Source organism: Chaetomium globosum, genomic scaffold, assembly GCF_000143365.1.
Source record: "Chaetomium globosum CBS 148.51 scaffold_8 genomic scaffold, whole genome shotgun sequence".
NCBI lineage: Eukaryota > Fungi > Ascomycota > Sordariomycetes > Sordariales > Chaetomiaceae > Chaetomium > Chaetomium globosum.
Genome location: NT_165983.1, coordinates 29,326 through 54,816, shown reverse-complemented (window position 1 = coordinate 54,816; position 25,491 = coordinate 29,326). Strand labels below are relative to the sequence as shown.

Here is a 25,491-nt window from a genome sequence, read left to right as displayed (position 1 = left end):
CGTGCTCCTCGCGTCGTAACCGCCCGCGTGGTCTCGCTCGCCGCTCTCCTCGACGTGGTAGCCACGTCCTCGAGCGATTGCATGGCTTCGCGAGCTTTCGCGCTCGGTTTCAACGCGCGGCTCGGTCGTCTCGGCGAAGGTGGTTGGTCGGCCACCTCGACCACGATTTGGGGCTGCGCCTCCGCCGCCATCTTGCAGTCCCTCGGCAGTGCCGCCCGACTTTCACAAAAGCTTCCTGGTCTCGATCGCCTCTCGCCGATGAACCTCTCCCTTATTTTTCGAATGCTCGTTCGTCCAGTCGCAGGAGGGCTGGTGATCGTGCAGTGCACACTGTGCACTCCCTTGCGCGTGCTTGTTCGACGTCGTTAGAGCGGAGGCAAGACTAGCAGGGTCCGGAGCAATTACACGGAAATACACATTGCAGTTGAATTGCAGCTGCAACGCCCCACATAAATCAATGCAACTGAAGGCTTCCAAAACCCCTGCAATTCAACCTGGCCCTCTGCAACATGGATCCATTATTGCAGACATTGCAGAATAGTGGGTCCTTCTTAGCAGGCGATAGTGATTAAAAGAGGTAAATGGTGCAGCGAGAAAGAGGGAAGAAGTAGGGGGCTTGTACGAGTTAAAGGCAAACCGATTTGATCCGGATGTAGTTAGCGTGCTAAGGCCCTATAGGCCCAGTGCCTCCGGGCGAAATAAATTCCATCCATCCATCCATCCGATAGTGATTAATAGTAATTTGTATGGTGAACACTAACATGAAGCGGTAAGGGCATCGGCAGAACTCCCACCGCCCTAATACCAGTCAATTCGCAGCTCAAGCTCTGACGAGCTCGGCATTCTGGCCTACCTGCCACCATAATGGCTACAGAAGCATCTGCTGCCGTCGCCGCGGTTCCTACACGTACTGAAGAAGACAGGGCCTTTCTCTTCAAGCGATTTCCCGGCTACCTATTCACTGAACGCAAGGGGGCAGCGTGGTCGTGGGTATGGAAATTCGGGTATGATATTTCACGCGACGGCAAAGACCGTGCATGGGTATGCCTTCGATGTATCCAACAACGCAACCGGAAGCCCGCCGCCTTCTGCCGTCAAGCTCCAACGTGAGAGCAGCGATTCGAGATCTATCGCCACCTTCTTCAATCTCAATGCGAACACCGCCGAAGATCAGAGGATGGCCAACCACTTGATCAGCGTGTTCGATAGAGCTGAGTTTCAACGAAGGATTGTAAGATGGCTCATCAGCGCCAATCTTCCTTTCCGCACAGCTGAACACCCTTATCTTCGCGATGTCTCTCCTACCTCAACCCCTCTGTCGACGTTCAAAAAGCCAACCTCTCCGAGAAGACTGTTCACGCCCTCGCGTACGAGAGGTTGAGCGGCATAAGGATGCTAAAGCGGTGATACACCTCAAAACCACACACACCACCAACGCTGGTCACGTGCCACGCTCGTTGTGATGTCAATGCAGCATGAGAGGAGATGACTCAGGAAACAACTTTCAATGCCACGGATCCTACGATCGTGTTGTCGATACGCCTTCGCGCGTGGCCCTCTGGCCAGTGGGTCGCGGTCACAGTGACCGCGAAAAGGAGTCACTTCTGCAAGTGTAGAAAAAGAATAGAATTGCCTCTCTGCCTCCTAACTCCTGAGAGGGGCCGAAGCCTCCGATTAAATACAAGGACGCCCCCGAAGGGGGCGGAAGAACGTAACGAAAAAGCGGAAAATCAAAATTCCTGGTCCCCTGGTCTTCTGGTCACCTGACACGGAGGTCCGCGCCCCAGTTCAATGCGGTGGTTAAGACGCTCCAGGAGAGCCCCGGGCTGGTTCATCTAGTCTTCGATGGATGGACTTCACGCAACCGCCTCTCTCTCTACGGCGTGAGCGCAGTCTTCCGAGACGAAGAGGGCACGCCTCACAAGATTGTGCTCGGTCTGCCAGAGATGAGTGACCGGCATACGGATGAGAACATCGCGGAGGCCATCCTCGATGTTATTAGAAACTATGGTAACTATTGAAAAGAAGATTGGCTACTTCACTGTCGACAACGCTACAAATAACGACGCCGCGTTGAAAATAATCGGTGAGAAGCTCGGCTTCCAGTGGAAAGAGAGGAGAGTTCGATGCTTCGGCCACATCATCAACCTAGTAGTTAGAGCACTACTCTTTGGTGTAGAACAATACTGTCAAGACACACGGACACATGGAAGATGACTGATGATAGATAGGGTTAGGGATTTGTATGGAAATTTGGACCCACTTCTCCCATTTTGGGCGAGGTTATCGCCCCACAACGGGGCCCACAGTTGGGCCCCACCAATTTCAACATGTTGCATCCATTTCAACGAGTGCCTTCCGTGGATCAATTCAATGTGGCTTCGCTTACGTAAGGTGCAATTACACTGCAACGGGCTGGTGACATTGATGGGAGTGTAATTGATCCGGACCCTGGTCCCTCTTGTTGGCGATAGAGATTTCCAGGGCGACTGCGTGTCTCGGATCGCCCTTCTTTCCACGCCCACTGCGGCCGCGCTGCAGATTGCGCGTCGGTGCACGTGGTGTGGCTAGATAGGGCTTTGCGAGAGCTTTCGATCAACGCTAGCTTTGAGCCTTTTGGGCCGAAATTCAAGGACGTTCTTTTCTTCTCGCCCGTATAAATACCCCAAATAGGATAACGTGTATGATAAGCGAATGTCACAGATAAGCGAATGTCACAAAAATCGTTACCTCCACAACAAAATCCAAGATGATATTCTCAAAACGAACCTAAATCATTGATACTACTCGGAATCGTCTTCCTCAGGCAGTTCTGTAACTCCTTGACAGGTGCGGGCATTATGGCCAGGCTCGCCACATCTGCCACAACGCCGCGCGCGTGTCTCAGTCCTCGGCTTCCGACCACTCCCCGCCTGTGTTTCCTCCCTTATCTGCATCTCAACATCTTTCTGGGCTTGCAAATCCTGTCCATCCTGCACAGTAAGCGATCCTCCTTGCCGTAGTCGCTTTTTTTTTGCCCTCCGGCGCTTGCTTAGTGCCTCATTCGCCGCTCGTAAGTCCCGTATCTCCGCTTGCATCAACGCCATCTTATGCATTATCTTTGACGTGCCCTTTGCAAACTGATCAACTGCAGCTAAAAGCGACGTTGGAGAGCTATTTTGATGCTGGGCAATCCGGGTCTTGATAAGGGTGGTCTGCGAAGAGGCTTCGATTGGGTTGTTCGGCGTCTTGGAAACCCACGCGTAGGCACTGCCTGGCCGTGAGTTCGGGGGTGTTGGCGTCTTAAGACGGATGTCGAGCTGGGAGATCACCTCCTCGGGATAAAAAGGAACAAGCCCAGCACCTCGAAAACCTCCCCGAATGTTGTCGTACGTCATCGTTGCCTGGTGAGCTGCGAGGAATGCAGGAAAGAAGTCCTCCTTAGTAATGTGGGTTATGCTTGCCCGCATCATCTCCTCGATCTGCTTGCCGTATGCCGCCTTCAGCGGGCTGAAACACCCAACATCGGCTGGCTGGAGCTTGTGGGATGAATGGGGAGGCATGCAGAGGGTGATGATGTTGTTCTCCTTGCAGTAAAGCTCGAAGTCAGGCGAGTGGTGGCTGCCATGGCCGTCGAGGATGAGGAGGCGATGAACCCCAGTTGTTCGAGCTTTGGTGTGCTTGTCGAAGTGCTTAATCCAATCCAGACCAAGCTCATTGGTAGTCCAACCATTTGCGGACGTAGAAATCATCCAGTCCTTAGGCAATGGGCTGTTCTCGTACCAAGAAGAGAGGTGGTAGCTGCCCTCGACGATGATGAATGGTGGGATTGCCCAGCCTAGGGCATTGATACCCTGGATCACAGTTGACCATTTGCGGTTTCCTGGCTGCCTTGTCTTCCGTCTGCCACGCCGTTCAGAGCCCGTGACAACCAGTATAGTCGAGATGACGCCCATCAGAAACCCAATCTCGTCAAAGTTGTAGATGTCAGCCACCTGGATACCGTACTTCGCGATTGTGTTTTGCACAAGCGCGAACCAGCCACGAATAAGATGTGGATCCTCGCATAGAGCTCTCTGGTAGTCGTATTTCCGATTGAAACGCATGGTGAGGTCTGGTTGCCGCTTGACGAAGTTGGACGCCCAACGCGTCCCGACGCGTCCCGCGTCGCGTTCGGCAAGCAGTCGGTTAGCCATATCTTCCACACCACACAAGCGAGGAGGAAATCCTGAACAACAATCGACTCTTCCAAATCGGTCAACTTCCGCGAGTTGGCTGGAATATCGTGTCGTGGTTGCATACCGCGTCGCCGGCGGCTTAGCTTCTCGTGATCCACATTGTAGATCTTACCAGCGGCTCGAGCGCTTAGCTTTGTGTCATTTTGCATTGCCTGGAGGGCTAATTGCACGTGGACCTCGTCGTTTCTTTGATGCATGCTGCGTTGTGAAGGAAGATGGGGAAAAGGATAGGAGACATGGCAGGGTGGTTCCGTGTGACATTCGCTTATCTGTGACATTCGCTTATCATACACGTTATAATTAGAGACGATTATTTAGAAGATGGACTTCGTGTTTTTACTTCCGCAGAATCATCATCTGGAGGGCTGGCTAACACCGAAGCCCCCGCATTAGTTCCTATCTGGGCTGCTAGTAATATTCCAGCCCATGTCGAGCATTAGCTGCTCCACCTCTAACGAGGTTGGAGCCATGCTATTAGAGCGAGCACTATCGGGCAAGCCCTCCCATAGCCACCATGCCGCCAATGAACAATCCTGGAGGCCGATGGTGGTAGACTGATCTCGTTCACCCAGGGGCACGGCGTCTTTGTTCAGCTGGAGCACCAAACAATGAGACAGGCTTGTATAAAGCCGTGCTACCGATGTGGTAGGGAGCTGCTGGGCAGTTTTCTCCAGATGTTCTGGTATGGCTCTTACTTGTAAGGTAGTTTCGACTGTCTCGTGAGGTGGTAAGATATCCTTCCTAATGGCCTAATAGCCACAAGAAATGTCAATGCTGATAATAGATAGAGCGTTGAGTGCGGTGACCGACTTACATCTACAATCTCTGCAACAGCGTGGCAGATCATAATGAATTGGTTGTTGTGAAATCCCAATCGCAAGTTGGTCAAGATCGGGTCCGTTAACACAATATCGAGTGTTCGGGTTGCTACTTTAGCCGCCCTAGAATAGACGGCCAGAGATTGCGGTGATGTCGTACCGGCATTTAATGTTGCTAATTCACGCCTCGCCTGAGCGTTAAGCACAAGGATCCCGTGGTCCATGTAAAAGGCCAACAACGGCAAGTAGGCGCTCGAAGGCGACGCATCGGGCGCGCACCGTACACCGCGAACGTGTTCCAAGGTTTCGAGCCATCGCGTATGCCAGCTAGAGACGGACAACTGTGTCGTATCCCTATCTCTCCATTCCTCAAGCGCATTGAGCTATTGCGAGTTCATTTTACCCAATTAGTAGCTGAGCGACGCTTTACGCTATCTTGCTAGCGAACAGCTTGAAGAAGACGGACGTACCAGGATGCCTCTCGTCTCCACGATCCCGCTGACAATGCGGTCGTAGGGCATAGGGGAGTATGTAGGGTGCTTGCGAGCCGTAAAGTAATCGCTCGCTCAGAGTGAGCCGTTGAAAGTCAGCTTAGTTCATTTAAGCTACTTATAGTTGCAAACGTTTCTATATTTGAACAGCTTAGTAGACGAGCCGTCAACCAACCGCTCGTATATAAAACGTTTCCCAAAGACACAGCCGCTCTCTGCGTTAAGCCATTATCGTACCACTAATTGTAAACTAACCATCAATGTCCAACTCATTGGTATCAAGCTGTATATGGGTGTGAGCCGCGTTTTTTGACAAGTGGCTTGTGACAATTGAGCCAGCAGTTACCGACTTATGAGCCATGAGCCGTTTAGTTCCATGAGCCGCTTGTCTCCATGAGCGGCTCCGAGCTCTGAGCCGACAGTGATCGGTTTGAGTCGTGAGCCGCTCTTGCTATAAGCGGTTGCGATAAGGTAAGCCGGTGGGGGACGGCCTTAGCGTCTATCCATGACGGGGATCGGCGTGGCGGCAACTCCTTCCTACTTTCGGTGCGTCGAATTGACTGTTGTGTGGTAAGTGATGCCCCCCTCTCCGAGCCAGCGATATCCCAATCAACCCCACTATACCGACCAATTTCCTCTCCCACTCTCTTGCGGTCTCGCCCACTTCAACATCCCTCCAGTCGTGGTCGTAGTCACTGCGTGGACACCAACGGGTATCAAAACCTGCCCATCGAGAGACGGATCGCATCTCACATCGCCGTGCCGAGCTTGGCGACAGTCACGATGCCCCGCGCACTCCAATACCGAACCAAACTGGCGATCATTCGGCGCCGTTTACAGAGGCGGGTCGACAAGCGACAGCGAGAGAGGTCTGAATCGCCCAACCAACCCGGTAACGATACCCCATCCCAGCGACCGCGTCACGCAGACCCGGTAGAGGTAGACGACGATGCTGCGTTCGCCGATATTCCCTCCGGTTCCGGAGATTTCGACCAAGGTAGCGACTTCGGCGACGATTGGGAACCGCAGGCTGTAACCGTAAGTTTACTCAGTACCTTTCGCCCTGATGACACAGAACTTACTGACACACTTTTCCCAGGACTTTGACGAGAACGAACTTGCCCATGCGCTAGTCGATGCTGCAATCGAAGAAGACCACGTCGTTTATCCCGACCCCGACCCCGACACTGGCGAATACCAGGTTGCCGACGATGCGCCACTGCAGTCGGAGTTACGGGCATTGGCCGAGTACCAATACATTCGCTGATACCGTCGAGGATCAGGACGACGAGGTCGATGCCACAGATGCCGAGGATGTTGCCGACGAGATCGCCGTTGCTACGCCTTGGCAGGCGTATCACCAGTATGGCGAGGATATGACGGATCCTTTCGCGGCGTCGGAGTCGATCAAGCAACCCCGCAAGATCCATGGACTGTCTGACTTCGCCCTTGGCTGGGGCCTCTACTGCATCGTGAATGGCGTGTCACGAAAGCAGTATGCCACACAGCTAGAGCTCTTCAAATTGCTCGGTCGTGACGCCGACAAAGTTAACCGGCTACCCGACAGTCTCGATACGCTCAAGCAGTCACGTCCGCGAATCGTTGCCGCACATCGATATGAGAACCGTCAAGGACCTGCCACTCAACCCCAAGAAGCTCTCCTCGTCACGCCAGGTGACCGCCATGACGACGGGTGAGAACCCTACACAGGACCTCTTCTTCCTAAACCCTGTAGATTTCCTCAGCCGTATCGAAGGTTCGCAACTGGCCAAGGGCATGCACTATGGTCTAGCCGACCTCGTCGATAGCCCTATCGAAGCCTGGCATTCCATGCAGTGGGCTGGTTCAGTGCGTACCACTAGCGGCGTCTTTGTCTGGTACCCGCCGCTTCCAGCCAGCCCAAAGGACCCGATCTTCCCCGGCGACATCGTCGACTTCGAGTGCACATTCCGCGACTGCAGGCACTGTCACAGTGCAGATGACACGTCAAAGCCTCACGTCGGCCCAAGTTATGGCAGTATACCGCGACCGTCGCGACAGCACTCGAGACCTCGGTTTGATAGCCGCATCAAACAACAACGTCGACCAGGCTCAGCAGGGTGACGTTGTACTCGTTATCGCGCGGGTACTCCGTGGCCATGTTATCAAGAATATCGTTGCGAACCAGGCGATCGAGATTAAGACCAACCCCAACACGCGACAACGTTACAGACAACGAATGGGTATTGAGCTATAGCCCGATGGAGCTCGTTCCATCGGCCAAGATTCGCGGTCGTCGCACCGATATCGGTTTCGATTATGCATTTGGTAGCCAGGTGGAGTTCGACGACGATCCACGCGAGCGCATCGGCATGCCACTCATCCGCCGCATCTTCATGAAGGAACAGTGTGCTTTTATGCCACCATGCTTGGTCCCACCTGTCCCCGGCGCTTGAGGTTATACAGTTCGGTCGAGAGGTGCTCATCAACAAGTTCGCTATTGGCCCTGAACAGGGTCAAGTTCGGTCCCTCCCATGCTTGGACTTCAATGACGGCTTCGGCTTGTACCGCACGATGACGAAGTCGATTATGGGTTGTTATCTGCAGATTGCAGCGATGCCGAGAAGCGAGCATACACGGCAGATCAACGTCCTGCCGGTTACCCTAGGTCCGCACGGCGCCAACTTCGACGATGTGATGAAGGCCCTCGCCCCACTCAAGGCCCTCGACCAGGGCATCACCGTTGCCATCAATGGTGTGGAGACCCTGTTGTGTGCCCCGATCATCGCCTTCACTGGCGATATGCCGCAGCAACAGGATAACTCGGGTTGTCTCAGTGTGGCGGCTAACCTGGGCTGCCGTAACTGTAGGATCCCTGTCGAGAAGCGCGATAAACTGGACTTCAACATACTCGACCAGACACGGGCCCATGTCGAGATGCTCCGACTACGTCGTGCAATGGACGACCTGCCTCAGAAGTACCGCAAGCAGGCGTTTTCGACGAAGCACGGTATATCGCTTGACCGTCCTGCAGTTCAACAGGTTGCGCCAGCACTAGATCTCATCAGCGGTCGTCCCGGCGACGCAGCACATTCCGAGTTCAACGGTATCACGAAGATGACTCACCAGATCCTGATTGATGCTGCGTTGAAGCCTGATGCCGTCGTCGCATACTCGAAGATCCTCCGCCAGATGCCTTTCCCCCCTGGTTGGGCCCGAATCCAGTCCCCATATAACGTACTCAACTACAGTCTGCAGGAGCATGCGCGATGGTCGGTTCTGATGACCATCATCTCGCTATTGTGGTTGACGGAGGCAGATCTGAAGCGCCCTTTCGTTCAGGCAGTACGGGGTGTTTTCTCGCAAACCGAGCTCACCCGCGGGCAAGCCACCAACACTGATGTGGCTATAGCATCCAAGGTCGAGCACAAGAGCGCTGTCGAGATACTGACACTGGTGCTAGCGGCAATCGTCAAGACCAACGAGATCCTATCAGCACCTGAACTCGATGCGAACGACCGCGACCCTGCGACTATCATGGACACGATCCGAATTAGCCGCCGTATGTTCCAATTGATATGCGAGGCGGCGTCGCGCTCTACTAACCTTGCACCTGCGCTGCCGCTGCTGCCGCTGCCCGGCGTCGTGGCTCACTTGCATCATCCCGCGCCGGATCCGTTGCCCCCTCCGCGCCTCGTCCCGCAGCTGGCAACACTATCGAGCCGGTCATCGAAGAGGACGAGGAAGCTGTCGACGATGATATCAACATCGGCCAGCTTACCGTCGCCCAGAAGGCCAGCAAATATCGACAGTGGGCGCAGCGTCCGAACGTACATGTTGGCCTGCACTATGTCGACGTGTTCCGTCAATATGGCTTGGTGTCGTTGATGATGGTTCTCCCTGGCGAGTTGAAACACAAGTAAGTGATAGTGCCCCCTGAAAAGTCTAATAGTGGGCCACAGGTCGATGAAGTACCTCCTTTCCGACCGACCCTTGCTCGAGTCTCCGACACCCACCCCCCGCACGCCAAGGAGAAGTACCATGGGAAGGAGTACCTCCCATACTCTCGTCGCGACAGGGCTGATACGTGACCAGGCTCTGGAAGAATATCGTGCTCACGATGAACCATCGTAACCCCGAGAAGGACTGCCTTGCGTACGAGAATATGCTGCAGACGGTTCGACTGACACTACTCGACGGCTTTCGCTATGACGACCCCGATATCACCACCGACATCAAGAATCTGGCATCGGCAGCCCCTTCTCTGTTCTCATCATTGCTACCGCGCGAAGGTCTCCAGAACGATGACGACGATTCTTCGATTTGGGACATCATTGTTGGTGACGACCTGCATCCCAATGCAAGTGTATTGGTCTTGGTGAAGGCTCGTGTATACCAGGACATGGGCTTTCCCGTTCGTGAGGGCGCATTGGTGCCAACCTTCCTTTGGATGCTTCGCGATGCATACCGGGTGGACTATGACAAGAACATTATTGTGACGACGAACTGGCATATCAGGTGGTGGAAGAAGGTTTCGTTTGGAGACGGACCCATCAGCACCAAACCCAAAGGTGTCCAGCGCTTGGTCTATCAGCGGGGCCAATTCGTGAAGTACCGCGACGGCAACGTCGGCAGACTTGAGCATATCATGACGCACGAAGCAGTGCATGGTGAGTCAGAACCTTCTGATCGACTCGTCATCATCCCATATGGAGCGGGGGTATCCGACAAGCGTCCCGCCACCACTCTATCGATCAGCAAACTGCGCTTGACGAGACAACGGACCAACCACGCCCAGAGCGCTAACAAATATTCCTGTCAGGTTCTGGCCAGTTCTTTGTGTTCTTAGTCATCACGCCACTCGCCGACACCGGCAGCACCGAGCCCCTGACCGGACTTCCGATCTTGAAGATGGCCGCGTCTGGTGCCAACATTGCCATGGCGGCTTCGCTCGAGGACTGTCGACACCGACTTATCGGCCTGCCTGCTCTACGCCGCGATCGCCTTTATATGGTACCTTTCACGACTGGTCCGGGTCGCCGCCTGCTTACAGGCATCGGGAACACTGAGCTGGAGGCGGATACCGAGCTACTCTGGGTTAACTGGCGCGTGCAGTTCACTTGATGCGCAATGGACGGATGGATCGCGAGGAACGACAGGGCATGTAAAAGAGCACCTCATTTGAGTGTGCTGGCTCCCCGGGATATGCGACGTGTCGCGCGCGTCGCATGTCCTGGCGTGCCAGCAGAATTGACCAGTTGAGCCCTGCATAAGCGTGTATTTGAGTGGGTCAGAGTGGATCCGGCGGGCGTGGAGGGGCGCGATGCGAGCGAACCGGGTCGGCAACACCGCGAACCGCACACATTGAATAAGCGGCTAAACGTCGGAGCAGCTCACAACAACAAACGGCTCACAGTTTACAAGCCGTTGTGATAACGGCTCAGTTAACATTTAAACGACTCAGCAAAACTAGCGGCTCAATCGCAACAAGCGGTTGATTTACATGAACGACTCAATGGTGTTTCAGCGGCTTATTTAAGTAAACCAGTCACATAAAACGAGCGGGGTGATATTAGCTTATGATATTCAGCAGTTTAGACTAAGGAGCCGTCAACCAACGGTAAGTCAACGGTTCATGGAGGCCAGCATGCGACGGTAAGGGGGTTCGTCATGGGTTTCTGCCACCAGTGGAACGCGCCAGGCGGTATTTCGTTCCAAGAGACGCCCAGCCGGCGTCCGTTGACAACCCCAAAGCTCTGATCGGCGATGAAGATGCAGAGCCAGGTCCGCTCGAAGTTGCGGCGGAGGCGTTCCTTTAGGTCATCAGCCGCCGTGGGAATGGACGCGGCGAGGTAATCGTCGACACGGTCAGGGTCGTAGATAGCTAACTCTCTTGCTAGCTGGGCAGCCTTTCCGAAGCATGTCCGTTAGCATACAGCTTTGTCACGAACTCTCCAGGGCTTGTTAATGCACTCGTGCTTTCTCTTACATGGCTGAGATGCAGTGAGGAAGGGTCGCTGGAATGTCTCGTGCGCATGGGTGCCCAGTATTGCATTAGGACGATAGCTTGAATGATCTCCACGCCTCTTACCGAAACGGCAATGGACCATTTCATGTTCGCGTCGGCCAACGACAACAACGCTGCATGTATGACTCGATCTCGAGGCCGCGACGAAACGGCGCAGCCCAAGCAGCATATGGCGGAGAAAAGCGTAAAGGAAGAAGCATAAACGTATTCGGGGGTGTGAAGTTCTGGATCTAGCAACCCCAAGAGGGGGTTACGAACTGTAAAGAAGCTTGACAACCGTGTCCGTCAATGTCCCGATGCTCTTTGTTACGCCAGAAAGCATCCCACATACAGATTAAATAGATAGTTGACGTCAGCCTCGTCAATCAGGCGAGCAGACACGGGATCGCAAGCGCTCGATTCCAGCTTGAATATGCTCTCGACGGACTGAAGGGATAAAACCTGCCAGTCCTTCTGCAACTTGGGACTTTGGGGTCCTGAAAGCGTCCAGAGATATTAGCTGAAGTGTATCGGTAGATAAGGCAGGGGCTGAATAAAGGATTTTAAGATAACGCATAACTATCGATAATTACCAAAGTATCCAGCAAATGGACAGTCGGCGGAAGCTGGGCTAACCGAAGATCCGACAAGGTCACCACAAGAATATAGAGCAGATTGCGACGGTGATGCGAGGATTTGCGGAGCTGAATCAATATCGCTGACTCCACTGACAGCTGCGACGGCAGATGCGAGGATGTCAAGAGGAGACACAGTGGACGGTTGGGCTTTGGGCTCGGAAGCATGGCTGCAGCGTGGAGAACAAGGGCCGTCGGGCAAAGAAACGTTCTCTGCCGTAGCAGATTCGGAGACGCGCGATATCAAATCGTTCAGAGCACCGGGCTGGGTGGGCGGACCTGGAAACGAAGCTGCAGTGGCCGAATCTAAGATTGCCTTAACTACCTGGTCGCCCACCGGGCTCTCGCTGATGCGCAACAAAAGCTTCTCGACTGTGTCCGGCTTGCTGGTGGAGGGTCAGCCACGGCGCCGCAGAGATTGCCGAGTCGGCGACGGTGTGGAGAACTCATGATCCTTACTTGGTGCTTCCTGGCTTACGCCCACGATTGGAGGCGGACGGGTAGCTACACGGTTGCTTCTGTGCAGCGCAGCGCGAACTTGAATCAACCCGATCCCATTATGGTTAGCATAGAGATGCTCTCCCTTCAAGAGTAGGTAATTACTTGTTAGACGCGTAAGCTGAGATTCTGGGGTCATTCACCATGGATTCAGGCGATCACATCGCTGCCTCGCTGAACGGCAGCTGAAGCACGCCGTGCGATGACGGGCGGCCGCCGCGGCCACAGCGAGCCTGGTATTATTACTACCATCGCCGGCGACATTGATTTCCGGGGCCGCGGAGCAGATCTCCCGGCCGCCCTGTCCGCTTGGGAATGGTATCATGGCTGGCCAACCCGGGGCCTCGGTTAGTTAACATTAGGGACTGGCAGGTTGTGGCAAAGTATGAGTTTCAGCGGCTGGATGGATGGATGGAATTTATTTCGCCCGGAGGCACTGGGCCTATAGGGCCTTAGCACGCTGACTACATCCGGATCAAATCGTTTTGCCTTTAACTCGTACAAGCCCCCTACTTCTTCCCTCTTTCTCGCTGCACCATTTACCTCTTGGTTTCAGCGGCGGTTGGTGTCACGAGAGATGTTTTGCAATTTCCATTTCCCGTTGCCACCGGGATTTTGATCTAATCCCCGCACCCCCATCGGCTCCACACGGCAGATTGATCCAATTGCATCAAGATACATTAAGCGGGGACCTCGGGCCAAAAGAAGCCGATGTCGAACGGAGGGCGAAAGGTCGAGAAAAGAGAAAAAAGGAGAAGAAAAAAAGGAGGAAAAGGTACGGGAGATGGAGCAAAGTAAGATAAAAATAAAAGAAAAAAAAAAAATGAAAAAGGAGTAGAATAGAAAGAAGACTCTGGGTTTTCTTTTCGTTCCTATGTTCCACATAAGATTTTCTCGGCATCTGCGCTTTGGGTTTGGTGCTCGGGACGCACACGCACACTCATCTAGGTACCTAAGTATATCGTTCAGATCAGCTCCCCGGTCAGATTTGTAACGGACCTATCCCTATTCTACCTTGTTTAATAAGAACGGAACCATTTGTCAGATTGTCGGATGCATTGTTCCGAACCCAGGCGCTCCACGAAACAGGAACCACTGAACCAGCTTTACGCGGACCCCTAAGAACCACTCCTCAGCCCCATACCAACATGTCTACCCTTGGGCTTGCCATGGCTGAAATGGCCATTCCTATCCAACGCGCCCTATGAGCGGAGTGGCTGGAAGCAGACTGGCAGTCGCTTGTGACTCGTTGCTGGAGGCTTGGGTCAAATCGGCTTCACAGGCGATCCGATGCTGCTCGACCGTGAGTTAGCTAGCGCCAGATGCCAACTGCAAGACCACGTGCCCACGGACGATACCCTGGATAACAATGACATTACGAAGAAACATATCCTTCCGGTCGGAGCCGGCTTCATTGTCTTTGGAACGCCCCTCGACGAATTCCTTCCGGTCATCGCCCGGCACAACCCGGCGGTCGCGTGGCTGTCGTTCGGAACGGCCGCTGAGTTCCAGGAATGGGCAGCCGGAATACGGCAATGCTCGCCCCAAACCAAAATCTGGATCCAGCTCGGAAGTGTCACCGCTGCGGTGGAGGCTGCTCGCCGCTGCCAACCGGATGCTCTCGTCCTCCAGGGCAGCGATGCGGGCGGGCACGGACACGAAAGCGGCGCCAGTATTGTGTCGCTCATCCCAGAAGTCGCCGATGCTCTTCGAGCCAAGATGCTGCCTGACATTCCCTTGATTGCTGCAGGTGGCATCATGGACGGCAGGGGTACCGCGGCAGCTCTCGCGCTCGGCGCCTCGGGCGTAGTTATGGGAACTCGTTTCCTCGGCGCTGAAGAGGCTAGCGTGCCGTCCTCGTTCCGCAACGCCATACTTGAAGCCTCCGACGGAGGAGAGGCCACAGCCCGATCCAGAGCGTTTGACGCCATGTGGGGTCACAACATGTGGCCTCCCCTCTACGACGGCCGGTGTCTCAAAAACACCACATATCAACGTGTCAAGGATGGCATGTCGCATGATGAGGCGAGGCTCGCGTTGTATCGGGATTTAGAGGGCAGAACGGACCAACAAGTTAGCGCTAAGGACTCGATGACCATTTGGGCAGGCACCGGTGTTGGCATGGTCAACAAGGTGGAGAGGGCCGCTGATATAGTTTGCCAGGTACGCACATCGGCTCTCGAGACCATCGCAGCGCTGGGGACAGCAATGGGAGGGAGAGGCGGCCTGATCGGTAATCTGCCATGAAAGATAGCTAAAGGGTAGAAAGAAGGGTGTGAATTCTAGATGAGGGGCTTTACAAGCCAATACAAGAGGTGCCCCTTCGCTTGGCTGCTAAACTAGGACGGACAACAAGAGCTGATTGTAGGCTTTGACAGCCGACAGAAACATGAAACGCCCACAGGGATGTCGGCGGAAGCCACAGCAATATCGTGCTGCCTGCGGATCATCTGAGCCTCAGCGCGATTTCCGAGGCGCACAAGACATTCGTAGAGGCCCTGTAATCCCCAGACATTGTTGGGACGCGCTTTCCGAGCCGAAAGGTTCTCACTGAATCCCAAATCCTGCTTATATACCTCTACGGCCTCTTCGACGCGATTCTGCTCGAGCAGGAGAGCGCCCAAAGCATGGCGAACTGGCTGCATCCACAGAGGAGGATCGCTGTAAGGGAGATTGTCCTCGGCCTCAACTCCCTGGCGCAGAATCTCGAACGCCCTTTCGAAGTTGCCCTCGCGGTACGTCAGCTCACCGTCCAGCATCAGCGCCGCGACGCCGAGAACGGCCCTGCCGGTCGACGTCATGCCGTAAACACGGTCCTCGGGAATCGCAAGGCGAGCCTTTTCGAATTCGGCCTTGGCGTCTCTGGCCTCTTCCAGGCGGCCCAGTACCGCGAAAGCAATCCCTCGGGCGTACAGAATGACGGCGGTGGTGGTGGACATCAGCTGCCGATCCTTGGGCAGTTCGAGCTTCAAAATCTCCTCCCAGCGTCCAAACCTGATGAGCACATGAGCCATCGTTCCGCGTTGGTACTCTATCCAGTTGACCATGCGTGGAGACTGGATGGACAGGATCTCTGTCGTGATGATCTCGTCCAAACGCTTGGCGGCCAACAGCGCAGGCTCCAAGCGGCCCGAGATCATGGCGGCGTAGCCCATGACATGAATATTGTGAGTCCTGTACGCAGTGTAGAGGACGGAACCCTGCTCCTCGGCAAAGTATCTGTCATCTGAGATCATGGCGTCGTAGTTGGAGTCGACCCCTCGGCGGTAGTCGCCGCAGGCGATGTCGATGTGAGTCGCCATGTGCTGCATGTGGGAACCGTCCGGGACGAGACGACGTAGCCGATCCGCTGCAGGCTGAGCGATGGCCGGGTTTGGCGACATCTCCATCAGGTGGATGTACAGGTGGCAAGTCGCAGGGTGGTATTTGCTGACCGGGCGGACCATGGCTGCTTCAATGACCGTCATCGCTTCCACCGTCTCTGGGCTAGTGGGCTCGCCTGTGTTGAGGTTCCACAGCTGGCGGGGGCGGAGGTTCATGAGTGACTCGACAAACAAGGCAGAAACATCGGGATCGCTGCCAAAATCCTGGTATACGCTCCTCATCGCTTCGACATAGGCGAGGTCAAGAGGCCGGGTGTCCTGTGGGGGGCTTGCTCCTTCCGGCGGGAAACGAGTGCGAAGCGCCTGGATCAAGGCCCTTTCCACTGGCTGGGCGTTTGTTGCCATCTCAACGGCGCGCGACAGTGCCGTTGAGCCCACCATGATGGCTTTTGTCAGATCTGCCTTGTCGAAACGGGGCCAGGGCTTATTGTAATTCGGGCCAACGGCGTATGCGATGCCCCAGTACGCCATGGCACAGGTGGGGTCATGTTCGACGGCCTTCTGGAAGCAACGGTATCCTTCCTCGTGATTGAAGGAATAGGACCACATGAGCCCGCGATCGAACCAGATCTGCGCTTCAGGGGATTTGGTGGTCACCTCGCGCCGGTATTCGCCAAGGTTGTAGTACGTGGGCGGACTGTGTAGCTGTTAGCATAGCCTCTGGTCATTAACGGCCGACGTTCTCACCCCATGTTGGCGGCTTCGGGTCGATCTGAGGTCGAGATGCTAGACTTCCTCTCGAATGCGGACAAAGGTAAATTTCAAGCTTGGGCGTATCAAAGGACTCAAGGGGTCAAGGCAGGCGCCGGTCGATAAATTCCGAATAAAAACCGAAACCAATCGTCCAAAGCACCGGCTAGGGGACAATGTTTGTGTGATAGAATGGCCGTTCGATGACGGGGACGGTGCTACGTTAATTAGTCGATATAAATATTAACTAGATAAATAATTCGTCGCCCCTGACTCGCCACTAATTGCACCATGAATGCATAAATGTATGCTAGTAATGAATTCGCGCGGTAAGGTACTGCACCACTTTTGACTGTCTGATTTTCCGTTTCGCCCCACCGTGCAGCCGAACAGCCGACTAAAAGAAGACGCCGTTCATCTCTATCCTCAGCGAAAAACGTTCACCACACTCGGCAACTTCCAATCGAGGTAGCCAAGCAGGCTAGTGGCTGCTAGAAAGTCTCCGATTTGAGAAGGTCCCGGACGCTAAGATGTCGGACCATAAAATTTGCCACATTAGGTGGATCAGTTTACCAAATCTCATATCGCGGACGAAGAAGCATGTCAATAATATTTAAAAATGAAGAACGAGGGTGACCCATGCTATACCCATTCCCGACCTTTGGCCGCTAAAAGGTTTTTTCGCTCAATGTTTATGAAACTAGGTAATTATGACTCCATCGTCAAGGATTACACCAGTTTGCTCCAGCATGAAAGATGAATGATAAAAGTTAAAACTCGCAACCTCCCAGCTAAATCGTAGTCTCTCTGCCTCTGCCTTATCATCGATGTCTGCGGTCGACCGCCCACCCCATGTACGCCCTACCTTGCTCGTCCCCGTCTCATATCGACGTCACCCCATGACAAGGCATCCCAAAACATCAGGAACCCCGTGGATAGGACTCGAACGCCGGCGGAGAAGCCATGAGACAGTGCGAGCGGAGCCGTAGTCGCGGCCGGGCAGATGAGCCAAATCCCGCCCTCGAAGGCCAGGCAGAGGCGGTTGAACAGCAGGAACAACAACAGCTACAGCCGCCTACTTCCCCCCTTCCAGACGGAGGCTATGGGTGGGCCGTCACCGCCTGCGTCGCCATCGTCAACGGCCACTCCTGGGGCATCAATGCGGCATACTCGGTGTTTCTGGGTCATTATCTAGCCAACGACGTCTTTTCCGGTGCCACGCCCCTCGGCTATGCCTTTGTTGGGTCGCTAAGCATCGGTTGCACATTTCTCATCTCGCCCCTCGCAACCATCGCCGTACGAGTCTTCGGAACAAGACCAACCATGTTATTGGGTGCGGTCCTGCAGTCCGTGAGCCTCGTCTGCGCCAGCCTCACGACCCGCATGTGGCACCTCTTTCTATCCCAGGGCGCCCTCTTCGGCATCGGCATGGGCCTGCTCTTTGTCCCATCCTACGGCATTATCTCGCAGTGGTTCGCTGCCCGGCGTGCCTTGGCCAACGGCATCGCCATTGCCGGTGCGGGGATTGGCGGCCTTGTGTATTCTCTGGGCTCGGGCGCCATGATCCGCAACCTTGGTCTGGAGTGGACACTTCGAATCCTGAGCATGGTTTCTTTCGTGGTCAACGTTTTATGCATCCTGCTCATACGAACCCGATACGGGGCGACCGGCTCACGCCAGCTGGCGTTTGACCCGAGTCTTTTCAAGAGAGTCGAGTATCTCCTTATCCTGGCTTTTGGTTCCTTTAGCATGCTCGGGTACTTCGTCCTGCTCTTTACACTCGCCAACTACGCGGACGAGATAGGGCTCGACGCATCTCAGGCAGCAGTCATCCCGGCCCTGCTCATGCTAGGCCAAGCTCTCGGCCGACCCGTCATCGGGCACTTCAGCGACAAAATGGGGTGTATTAACATGGCCGCCCTCCTGACCCTTCTAACCGGTGTCTTCTCCCTCACTATCTGGGTTAATGCCAAAACCTACGGTGTGTTGATTTTCTTCGCACTCATCGGGGGCACGGTAGCCGGCGTGTTCTGGGTGACCGTCGCACCTGTGATAGCCGAGGTCATCGGCCTCGAGAACCTACCTTCGGGGCTGACGCAGTTATGGTTGGCGTTGGTCCTTCCAGCGACGTTCAGCGAGCCCATCGCGCTCGAGATTGTTGTGAAAACGGGGAACTATATCGGGGCACAGCTCTTCACCGGTCTCGTATTTATTGCAGCGGCTTTTTTTATGACGCTTCTCCGCGGATGGGCAATTGGTCGGACATTAAGGCACAATGACACGTCCGGATCGAAGCCTAAGTCGCGTGGTGGTGCCGGGGCTTTCCTCTACGACTGTTGTAGGTGGGAAAAGGTCTAAACCGGTTCTAATAATAGCTGAGAAATACTGTGACTGCTGAATAGAGTCTCACCCATTGACAGTATTAAAGAGAATTGCGAGTGTGATATGTTTCTAGTTTGGGAGGCGAGGAGCTTACAATGTCCGACTGGGTCTCTGTTGGTCTGGCTCCAGTGTATATGCGTTGTTCGACATTTTCGATGAAGCCGAAGCGCCAGAATGTTCATACATTGGTATCGCAGGTCGTTTTGAGCCGGTGACGGTCATCCGTCACTCGGCTGACGCACGAGCCCCCTACGTTGCGCCCCACCCATTGGAAGGTCCCGCATGCTGCGGCGCCCTGTCGGGGCTGGCTGAGGTGACCACAGTCGCGTGCCTGGTTGGTGGTTGGTCCCATTTCTTTTCGAACCGCAGAATGCGTGCGGCCCTTCAACCTGCCCCCCATTGGGTAGACGTCGGCGCCGAGAGGTCCGCCAATGTTCTGTAACCGCCCGAATTAATTAACTACACCTAACTAACCATCTACCTAAACAGTTAACTAGTTATGGATTCGGATCTTACTTATACGGCCCGCCTGCGCGAGGTGGTCGAGCGATGTCTTCTCGAGTCCCAGCAGCAGGCGCCGGAAAACACGAGACGAGCGTACGCTCCCAAGCAGAAAGAGTGGAAGGTACAAAAAGAGATGAAGGACTATTCCGTTTGCCGGCGCCTCCTGCTGACCGGCGGCTAACACGTAGATCTGGTGTCGGAGCAGGGGCTTCGCGTCTATTCCTGAAGGCTGGCCGGCAACCCACGTGCCCGGACGACCCCTACCGGAAGACCTTGTCGATGAGGGCAAACTGCTGCTCTTCATGGCCGACGAGGTGGTTTCCCGTGCGCCTCGGACCGGCTCCCGGGTCGCCCAGGAGCGGAGGAAACGTCGCGAAACCGAACAAGCCGGTGGGATCGCCAAACGGAAGAAACTGCAGGGCCATGGCAAGGACGAGGTCGCCGAGTGGCCAGAAGGCTGTATAGTGGCTCACACCGTACCTGCGGACGCCGATGACGCAGATTCCGGGGACGAGGAAAGCTCCTTCGAATCATCGCTCAAGCTTCAGTATAACACGGTTCGGAGCTACGTCTCCGCCATCCAGAAGCTCTACGACGTCCAGAGGACTCGCGGAATAAATCCGGCGCCCCGGCCGCAAAGCGTGGCGTTAAAGGCCATGCAGAAATCGATCCTCCGGACGACTTGGGCTCGCAAGCGTTCGGAATACGCGGACCGCGGCGAAAACACGATCAAGGACTCGTATACGCCGTCTCAGATTCCGGTCCACACGTCCGCCGTATGGAACGAGTCCAAGCAGATCGCCTGCGCCCTGCGAACGCAGGTGGATTTTCTTCTCGGCAACCATATGCTTCTTCGTTCGAGCAATCGGCGGCCGCTCGAGCTCCCAGATTGCTTTTGTCTGGAACTCCCCAACGAGGGCGTCAAGGATAAGGATAACATCACTCGGGCATTTGTCGTCGTGATGAATCAGGGAAAAACTAACCAGCACGGTCGTCTGGAATATGGCGCCTGTTTGAGACATCGCGATCCGTTGGCCTGCCTCGTGGGCGCCCTAGGTTTCTGGCTCTTTTACCGCTGGCACGTGGAGAAGGAGTCGTTCCCGAGCTTTTCGCGACGAGAAGACTGGTACGACCTGAAGATCCTTCGGCGCTCGATCAACGAGCCCAAAGGTAAGAAAGAATTGGCCGCCCGTTTTCCGCACCGGACACCTGGCATCGAAGCGCTGACGAGACTTAGATGTGTTGACCCCCCAGACTGCGAACGACTGGACTCGGCGTTTCTATGAGAAAAGCGGAATTAAGACGACTAAGGCGAGTCATGCCCCGCGAGTCGCGAGCTCTCAGAACGCGGACATCGCCGGTGTCCACGAAGGCCAGATCCGCCGCGCGGGCCGCTGGAATAACGGAGACCAGATGACGGGCTGCTATCTGACCTCTCTGCCCCTGGAGTTTATGCGGGCTGTCGCCGACTTTGACCCTGAATGGTCGGGGTCTTATTTCATTGTCAGGAGCACCGCCAAGCCTCCCGGCCGTCTTCTTGCCCGGGTCTTCCCTGGGTTAGATTACTGGAAGGAACAGCACGACGCTCCGGAAAGTAGTCCATTCGCCGCCACCGTTCAGCAAGACAAGGCTGCGGGCGCCTTCCTTGAGCTTCTCGCCTGGCTCTGGGAGGTGGTCCTCCAAGATGCTGCCTTCCTGAAACCTCTGTTCCCGAATCATCCCATCTTCCGGGACCCTCTCTTCCGGGATCCGGAATTCGAACAATACGCAGCCCGGGTCCGTGATATCTGCAGCTAGGCTCACGAGGATAGCCACCAGACGGCCATCGAGAAGACAATCCCGTCGGTGGCGGAGAAGTTGCGCTCCATCTCAACCCAGCAGGTCGCCCAGAATGCGCTAAACCAACGGCGACACGAGGAAACGGTTCAGGCCCTCCGGAAGCTAGAAAGGAAACTAGACCTGCTGGTGAACACCAGATATACGGTTACTATAAGCCCCGAAGGTAAACATCTGGAACAGAGGGTGGAGTTGCCACGCGGCAGGCGCGTACACCGGAGACGGCGAGAGTCGTCGCTGTCTCCCTGCTCCCCGCCTCCCCATGCCTCTTCGCTTGCCTCCACCAATGCCGCCGCCTCCTCTTCTAATACCGAGCATCTTCTTCGGGCCGGGAACGAGAAGCCGGTTGGACAGCATATTCCTACAGTGTCTCCGTCGAAAGCTCCAGGCGTCGCAGTTGTCGGTCCGGAGGATGACGAATCGCCGCCCCGTTTTCGATTCCCACAGTCCGTCAGGACGGTAATGGAACTCTGGCGTCTCTGGAGACACGGACTACCTCCAATGCCGTCCATTCAAAGTCTCGAAGAGCGTTGGGGTGCTCGGTGGCGAGCAAGAGGCGACCGACAATACTTCTCCATCCGTCGTAGAATTCTCGACGAGATTGTACGTCGCTCGCAAGCCCGAGACCAGCCGGAGGAGGTCTCGGCGCGAGAGATGGATATAGAGAGGGGGAAGATCTCTTTGGATAAGTTCTCCAAAGCTCTGGGGGCGCAACGGGGCCAGGGCACCGGTTGAACGGGATGCCGCTCTTCAAAGTTGGCGTTGGGGGTGGAAGGTAGGCGGGCGACCTACGCGTTAGCCATAGTTAAAGCTAGCTACAGAGTTAAGCACATAACAACTAACGACGTCCAACTCACTGGTTACCTAGACTTGGTGTTGCTGATGTTCTAATGTTCTTTCTGACTGAGTGTTCTCAGCCCCCGCTGTATTTACAGTAGCTCTACAGGGACATTACACAGGGCGCACAGGGCGCACAGGGCGCACGGGGCCGGGCGTAGAGGGCGTACAGGGGGCAGAGAGGGTAGCTGAAGCTTACAAATTCAATTCCGTTCGTGGCCACATCACTCCCGTGGACAAAAAAATATGCGTTAAGATTGCCCGATTGAGATCTGTCTAACAAAACTACCTGCACGAGATTTGATAAAGGTGCGACGGTGTTCTGTGGGAATATCATCTCGGGCCCCGGTTTTTTTGGTGATATCAAGGGCTGGGCCGTCATCTGCGCTGTCATCGGATGACGCCCCACCAAAAAAGACCTTCAATATCCTCTTGATAACAACTGCCACAGTGTAGAGGACAGCATAGGTAAAGACCAAACAACTTCCCTAGGTTGCCCCGAGCTTTACGGGTTTGGCGCTATCAGTCGCTACCATTCTGCTCAACAGCGAGGAACCACCAGACTTTCACCCGCAAGGAGATGTGCATTGTAAGGCAATATCTCTGGAACCCGAGAAATGCAGCTGTACGTGTTGGATTCGCCACATGGAATCTTCTGGTGGATACCAGCAACTGATCTCTCAGGGTGGCTTAATGCTAACACTTTGCCCATCGCCACTGTGGCATGCTGTGGCAAACCATAGCATGAAGTATATATAGCCCGATTTCTCTTCCTCGGATCAGAAGAAAAGAAACAATCAATCAATTCTTTCTCCCCATCTTTCGATCTGAGTGTCGTTTCCAACAGTACGGGCCCTGTAACAGATCCGTGTATCACCCACCTCGAGTTGCCATCAACCTCTCCCGTCAACCGCTGGCTAGCTTGCTCCGGCCGGCTGCAGAAACGGAGGGTATCGAGCACGAGTGTCCTTTGTATCTCCAGATACTGTACGTGTACTGGAAATATTATATTCCGGATGAGAGTGATCGTCGCAGACTAGGTCGTCTCCTATTGGACGCAATACCCACGTTTAGTTACATTGTTCGTCTGTTAGTTGCCCAACCCCGCCGGCTAACTGATGACGGTGATGTCTGTTAAGTCGGATGTCTTGGATCCGTGTCACCGACGGTGTGATGGCCGGCAAGACTAGCAATTCGTGAGGATTCCCGGCACCAACAACATTTGCAAGGCATGCCCACGGAGAATTTCAACCTGATCGCGCGGCGATTACAAGGATAAAGGGCGATTTGCTTCAGGCTGTATGTATCTGGTTCCGCGCGAACATGGGCCGGGCTGAAATCCACATGTGCGGAAATCACTCCACGGTTCCGAGACGACTTGCGACCGTTGTTGGTTTCCAGGTGGCCCTGACGGCTGGCCAACCGAGGTGAGAGCGACGGCAGCAAAGATTCTCAGCCCCTTTTGCAACGATACGTGCTCCAAGGAGTCAGTAAACCTCAACAAAGATCTATGGGTAATCAACGCCCGGCAAGGAGAATGTATCCTCGTAAATTCCATGGTAAAACTGTTTCCCCGTTCCCATGTAATGCCGAGCTGCCTTCCAACACCGAAAGTCGTTGAAGGCTAAAGTCCTGGTCCTCCACCCCAAACTTCCAGCATTGGGTACTTCGCTGCCAGGAGTTCGGTGCCTGGTAACGATTGGGATGTGCTTCTGAGTATTAGAAACGCCGCCGTTTCAGGGAGGCGAATGCCCCATATAGCGGCATTTCCACAACCTAACAATATATATCCTATCGACCTCGATAGCTGCCTAATTACTCAAGACCTCCTCATCTCACGTCTTTCTTCTTTCATTCCGCGCCTCAGCACCTCTTCATTACCTTAGTATCGACAGTGTTGGTTCCTCCTTGCAGTAACAATCCCGCAACCTCTTCTCTTTATTCGGCTTCTTCCCCAATAGCAACATCACATGCTAACAATCGCGGGGATTTCTCAGTGGCGGCGTTAACGTCGGAATCTCAGATCAGCCGCGCCCGTGAACCTAAACACGGTATCCAACAACTCACATCGCAGGAACAGGCATTCTCGACCGTTCGTTGAGCGAGACGCCGGACGTGTCAACTTTGCGGGGCACCTCAGTGGCCCAGAAGAAGTCGCCCCCAAAAGAAGTTTCATCACCACTGCCAATTCCATAAAACCTTGGCCGCCGGTTTCCACTCTCCCTGCACAGCCCACGGGCCACCATGCATGTTGCACAAGAACCATGCATAGATACACCGGAACTATGCACCTTACACAAGAGCCATGCCTCCTATATTGGGCACTATGTATGCAACTCGGTTTGGATATCACTCGTTAGTTCTTTAGATCTAATCTCGTTGTGTCATAGGGTGCTGCTGCCAAGGATCCGGCGGTTGGATTCTTGGCTGTCGTAAAGCGAGCCAACAAGCACCGGGCATCGTTAAAGTCTGCCATCAATCTCGCCAATTCGCGGTCTCCCACAGGCGGGGTAATAGACATACAGAATAGTAAAATGGTATAGGAACACAGCGTCCCTTAGTTACAAAGCCAGGGCATACTCCTCTAGCCCAGCTAATGAATAATCTAGTTCTATCTCATCGGCTAAGGTCCTGAAAGCCTTCTCAACAGTGTACTTGCAGGTACTCCTAGCAATTGTAGTATATGGTACGGTCGAGCCGCCGGGACACCCTCGGGTCCGCACTTAGCGGGATCCGTCCCGTGGTTGACGCTAACAGCTAAACCAATGGCACATTGAAAGTCCGGCGTCGGACCTCATCGCGCGTCCAGTTACGAATACATGTGGCTTGTTCCAGCTGACATTAGATCACACACTGTAAAGTTTAGCCCCTATGTAGGATTCACGGTTGAGTCTCATTGGGCGTTGAGTCAATAATTATCAATACCTATGCAGGTAAGATGCCACGCTGACCCGGAGTTGGGGTCGGAGTAGTTGGGGGCCAGGATAGGAAGAAATGCTCCATGAAGCTGGCCGTGATGGAGGCAGTTCACGGCTAGGGGACTCAGAAGTATAAGAAGGATGCGATGGGATGCTATGACGCTCAGGTTAGTACAGCATCCAACAATCTCTCCCGCACAACTGCAACGCTTCTACAAAGTTCCAGCGTATCTCACGCCATCATCAACACCTCTCAAGTTCGCAAGTACTGCGGCATCCAACAACCCTCTTACACT

General features: G+C 54.6%; 6 protein-coding genes across 6 annotated transcripts; 3 read left to right on the top strand and 3 right to left on the bottom strand.

Annotated features, from left to right (window-relative positions):
• Positions 1 to 2,783: 2,783 nt before the first annotated feature.
• CHGG_10739 (uncharacterized protein) lies at positions 2,784 to 5,556 on the bottom strand (the record flags this gene model as incomplete). Its single annotated transcript, XM_001226005.1, has 4 exons — positions 2,784 to 4,177; positions 4,282 to 4,486; positions 5,032 to 5,418; positions 5,506 to 5,556. 4 exons carry the CDS (start codon positions 5,554 to 5,556, stop codon positions 2,784 to 2,786), a joined length of 2,037 nt encoding a protein of 678 aa, XP_001226006.1.
• Positions 5,557 to 6,031: 475 nt separating this feature from the next.
• CHGG_10738 (uncharacterized protein) lies at positions 6,032 to 10,629 on the top strand (the record flags this gene model as incomplete). The annotated part of the gene is made up of 9 exons (XM_001226004.1): positions 6,032 to 6,096; positions 6,207 to 6,564; positions 6,660 to 7,219; positions 7,272 to 7,374; positions 7,505 to 7,730; positions 7,982 to 9,067; positions 9,211 to 9,424; positions 9,601 to 10,175; positions 10,328 to 10,629. The coding sequence occupies 9 exons, from the start codon at positions 6,032 to 6,034 to the stop codon at positions 10,627 to 10,629; spliced, it is 3,489 nt and encodes a 1,162-aa protein (XP_001226005.1).
• A 509-nt stretch (positions 10,630 to 11,138) lies between these two features.
• CHGG_10737 (uncharacterized protein) lies at positions 11,139 to 12,970 on the bottom strand (the record flags this gene model as incomplete). Its single annotated transcript, XM_001226003.1, has 6 exons — positions 11,139 to 11,414; positions 11,495 to 11,801; positions 11,865 to 12,009; positions 12,106 to 12,426; positions 12,607 to 12,684; positions 12,892 to 12,970. The coding sequence occupies 6 exons, from the start codon at positions 12,968 to 12,970 to the stop codon at positions 11,139 to 11,141; spliced, it is 1,206 nt and encodes a 401-aa protein (XP_001226004.1).
• Positions 12,971 to 13,849: 879 nt separating this feature from the next.
• Positions 13,850 to 14,892, top strand: CHGG_10736 (uncharacterized protein; the record flags this gene model as incomplete). Its single annotated transcript, XM_001226002.1, has 2 exons — positions 13,850 to 13,948; positions 14,029 to 14,892. 2 exons carry the CDS (start codon positions 13,850 to 13,852, stop codon positions 14,890 to 14,892), a joined length of 963 nt encoding a protein of 320 aa, XP_001226003.1.
• Positions 14,893 to 14,984: 92 nt separating this feature from the next.
• CHGG_10735 (uncharacterized protein) lies at positions 14,985 to 16,720 on the bottom strand (the record flags this gene model as incomplete). Its single annotated transcript, XM_001226001.1, has 2 exons — positions 14,985 to 16,665; positions 16,716 to 16,720. 2 exons carry the CDS (start codon positions 16,718 to 16,720, stop codon positions 14,985 to 14,987), a joined length of 1,686 nt encoding a protein of 561 aa, XP_001226002.1.
• A 961-nt stretch (positions 16,721 to 17,681) lies between these two features.
• CHGG_10734 (uncharacterized protein) lies at positions 17,682 to 22,175 on the top strand (the record flags this gene model as incomplete). Its single annotated transcript, XM_001226000.1, has 6 exons — positions 17,682 to 18,923; positions 19,174 to 19,441; positions 19,598 to 19,697; positions 19,810 to 20,774; positions 20,842 to 21,380; positions 21,483 to 22,175. The coding sequence occupies 6 exons, from the start codon at positions 17,682 to 17,684 to the stop codon at positions 22,173 to 22,175; spliced, it is 3,807 nt and encodes a 1,268-aa protein (XP_001226001.1).
• Positions 22,176 to 25,491: the final 3,316 nt, after the last annotated feature.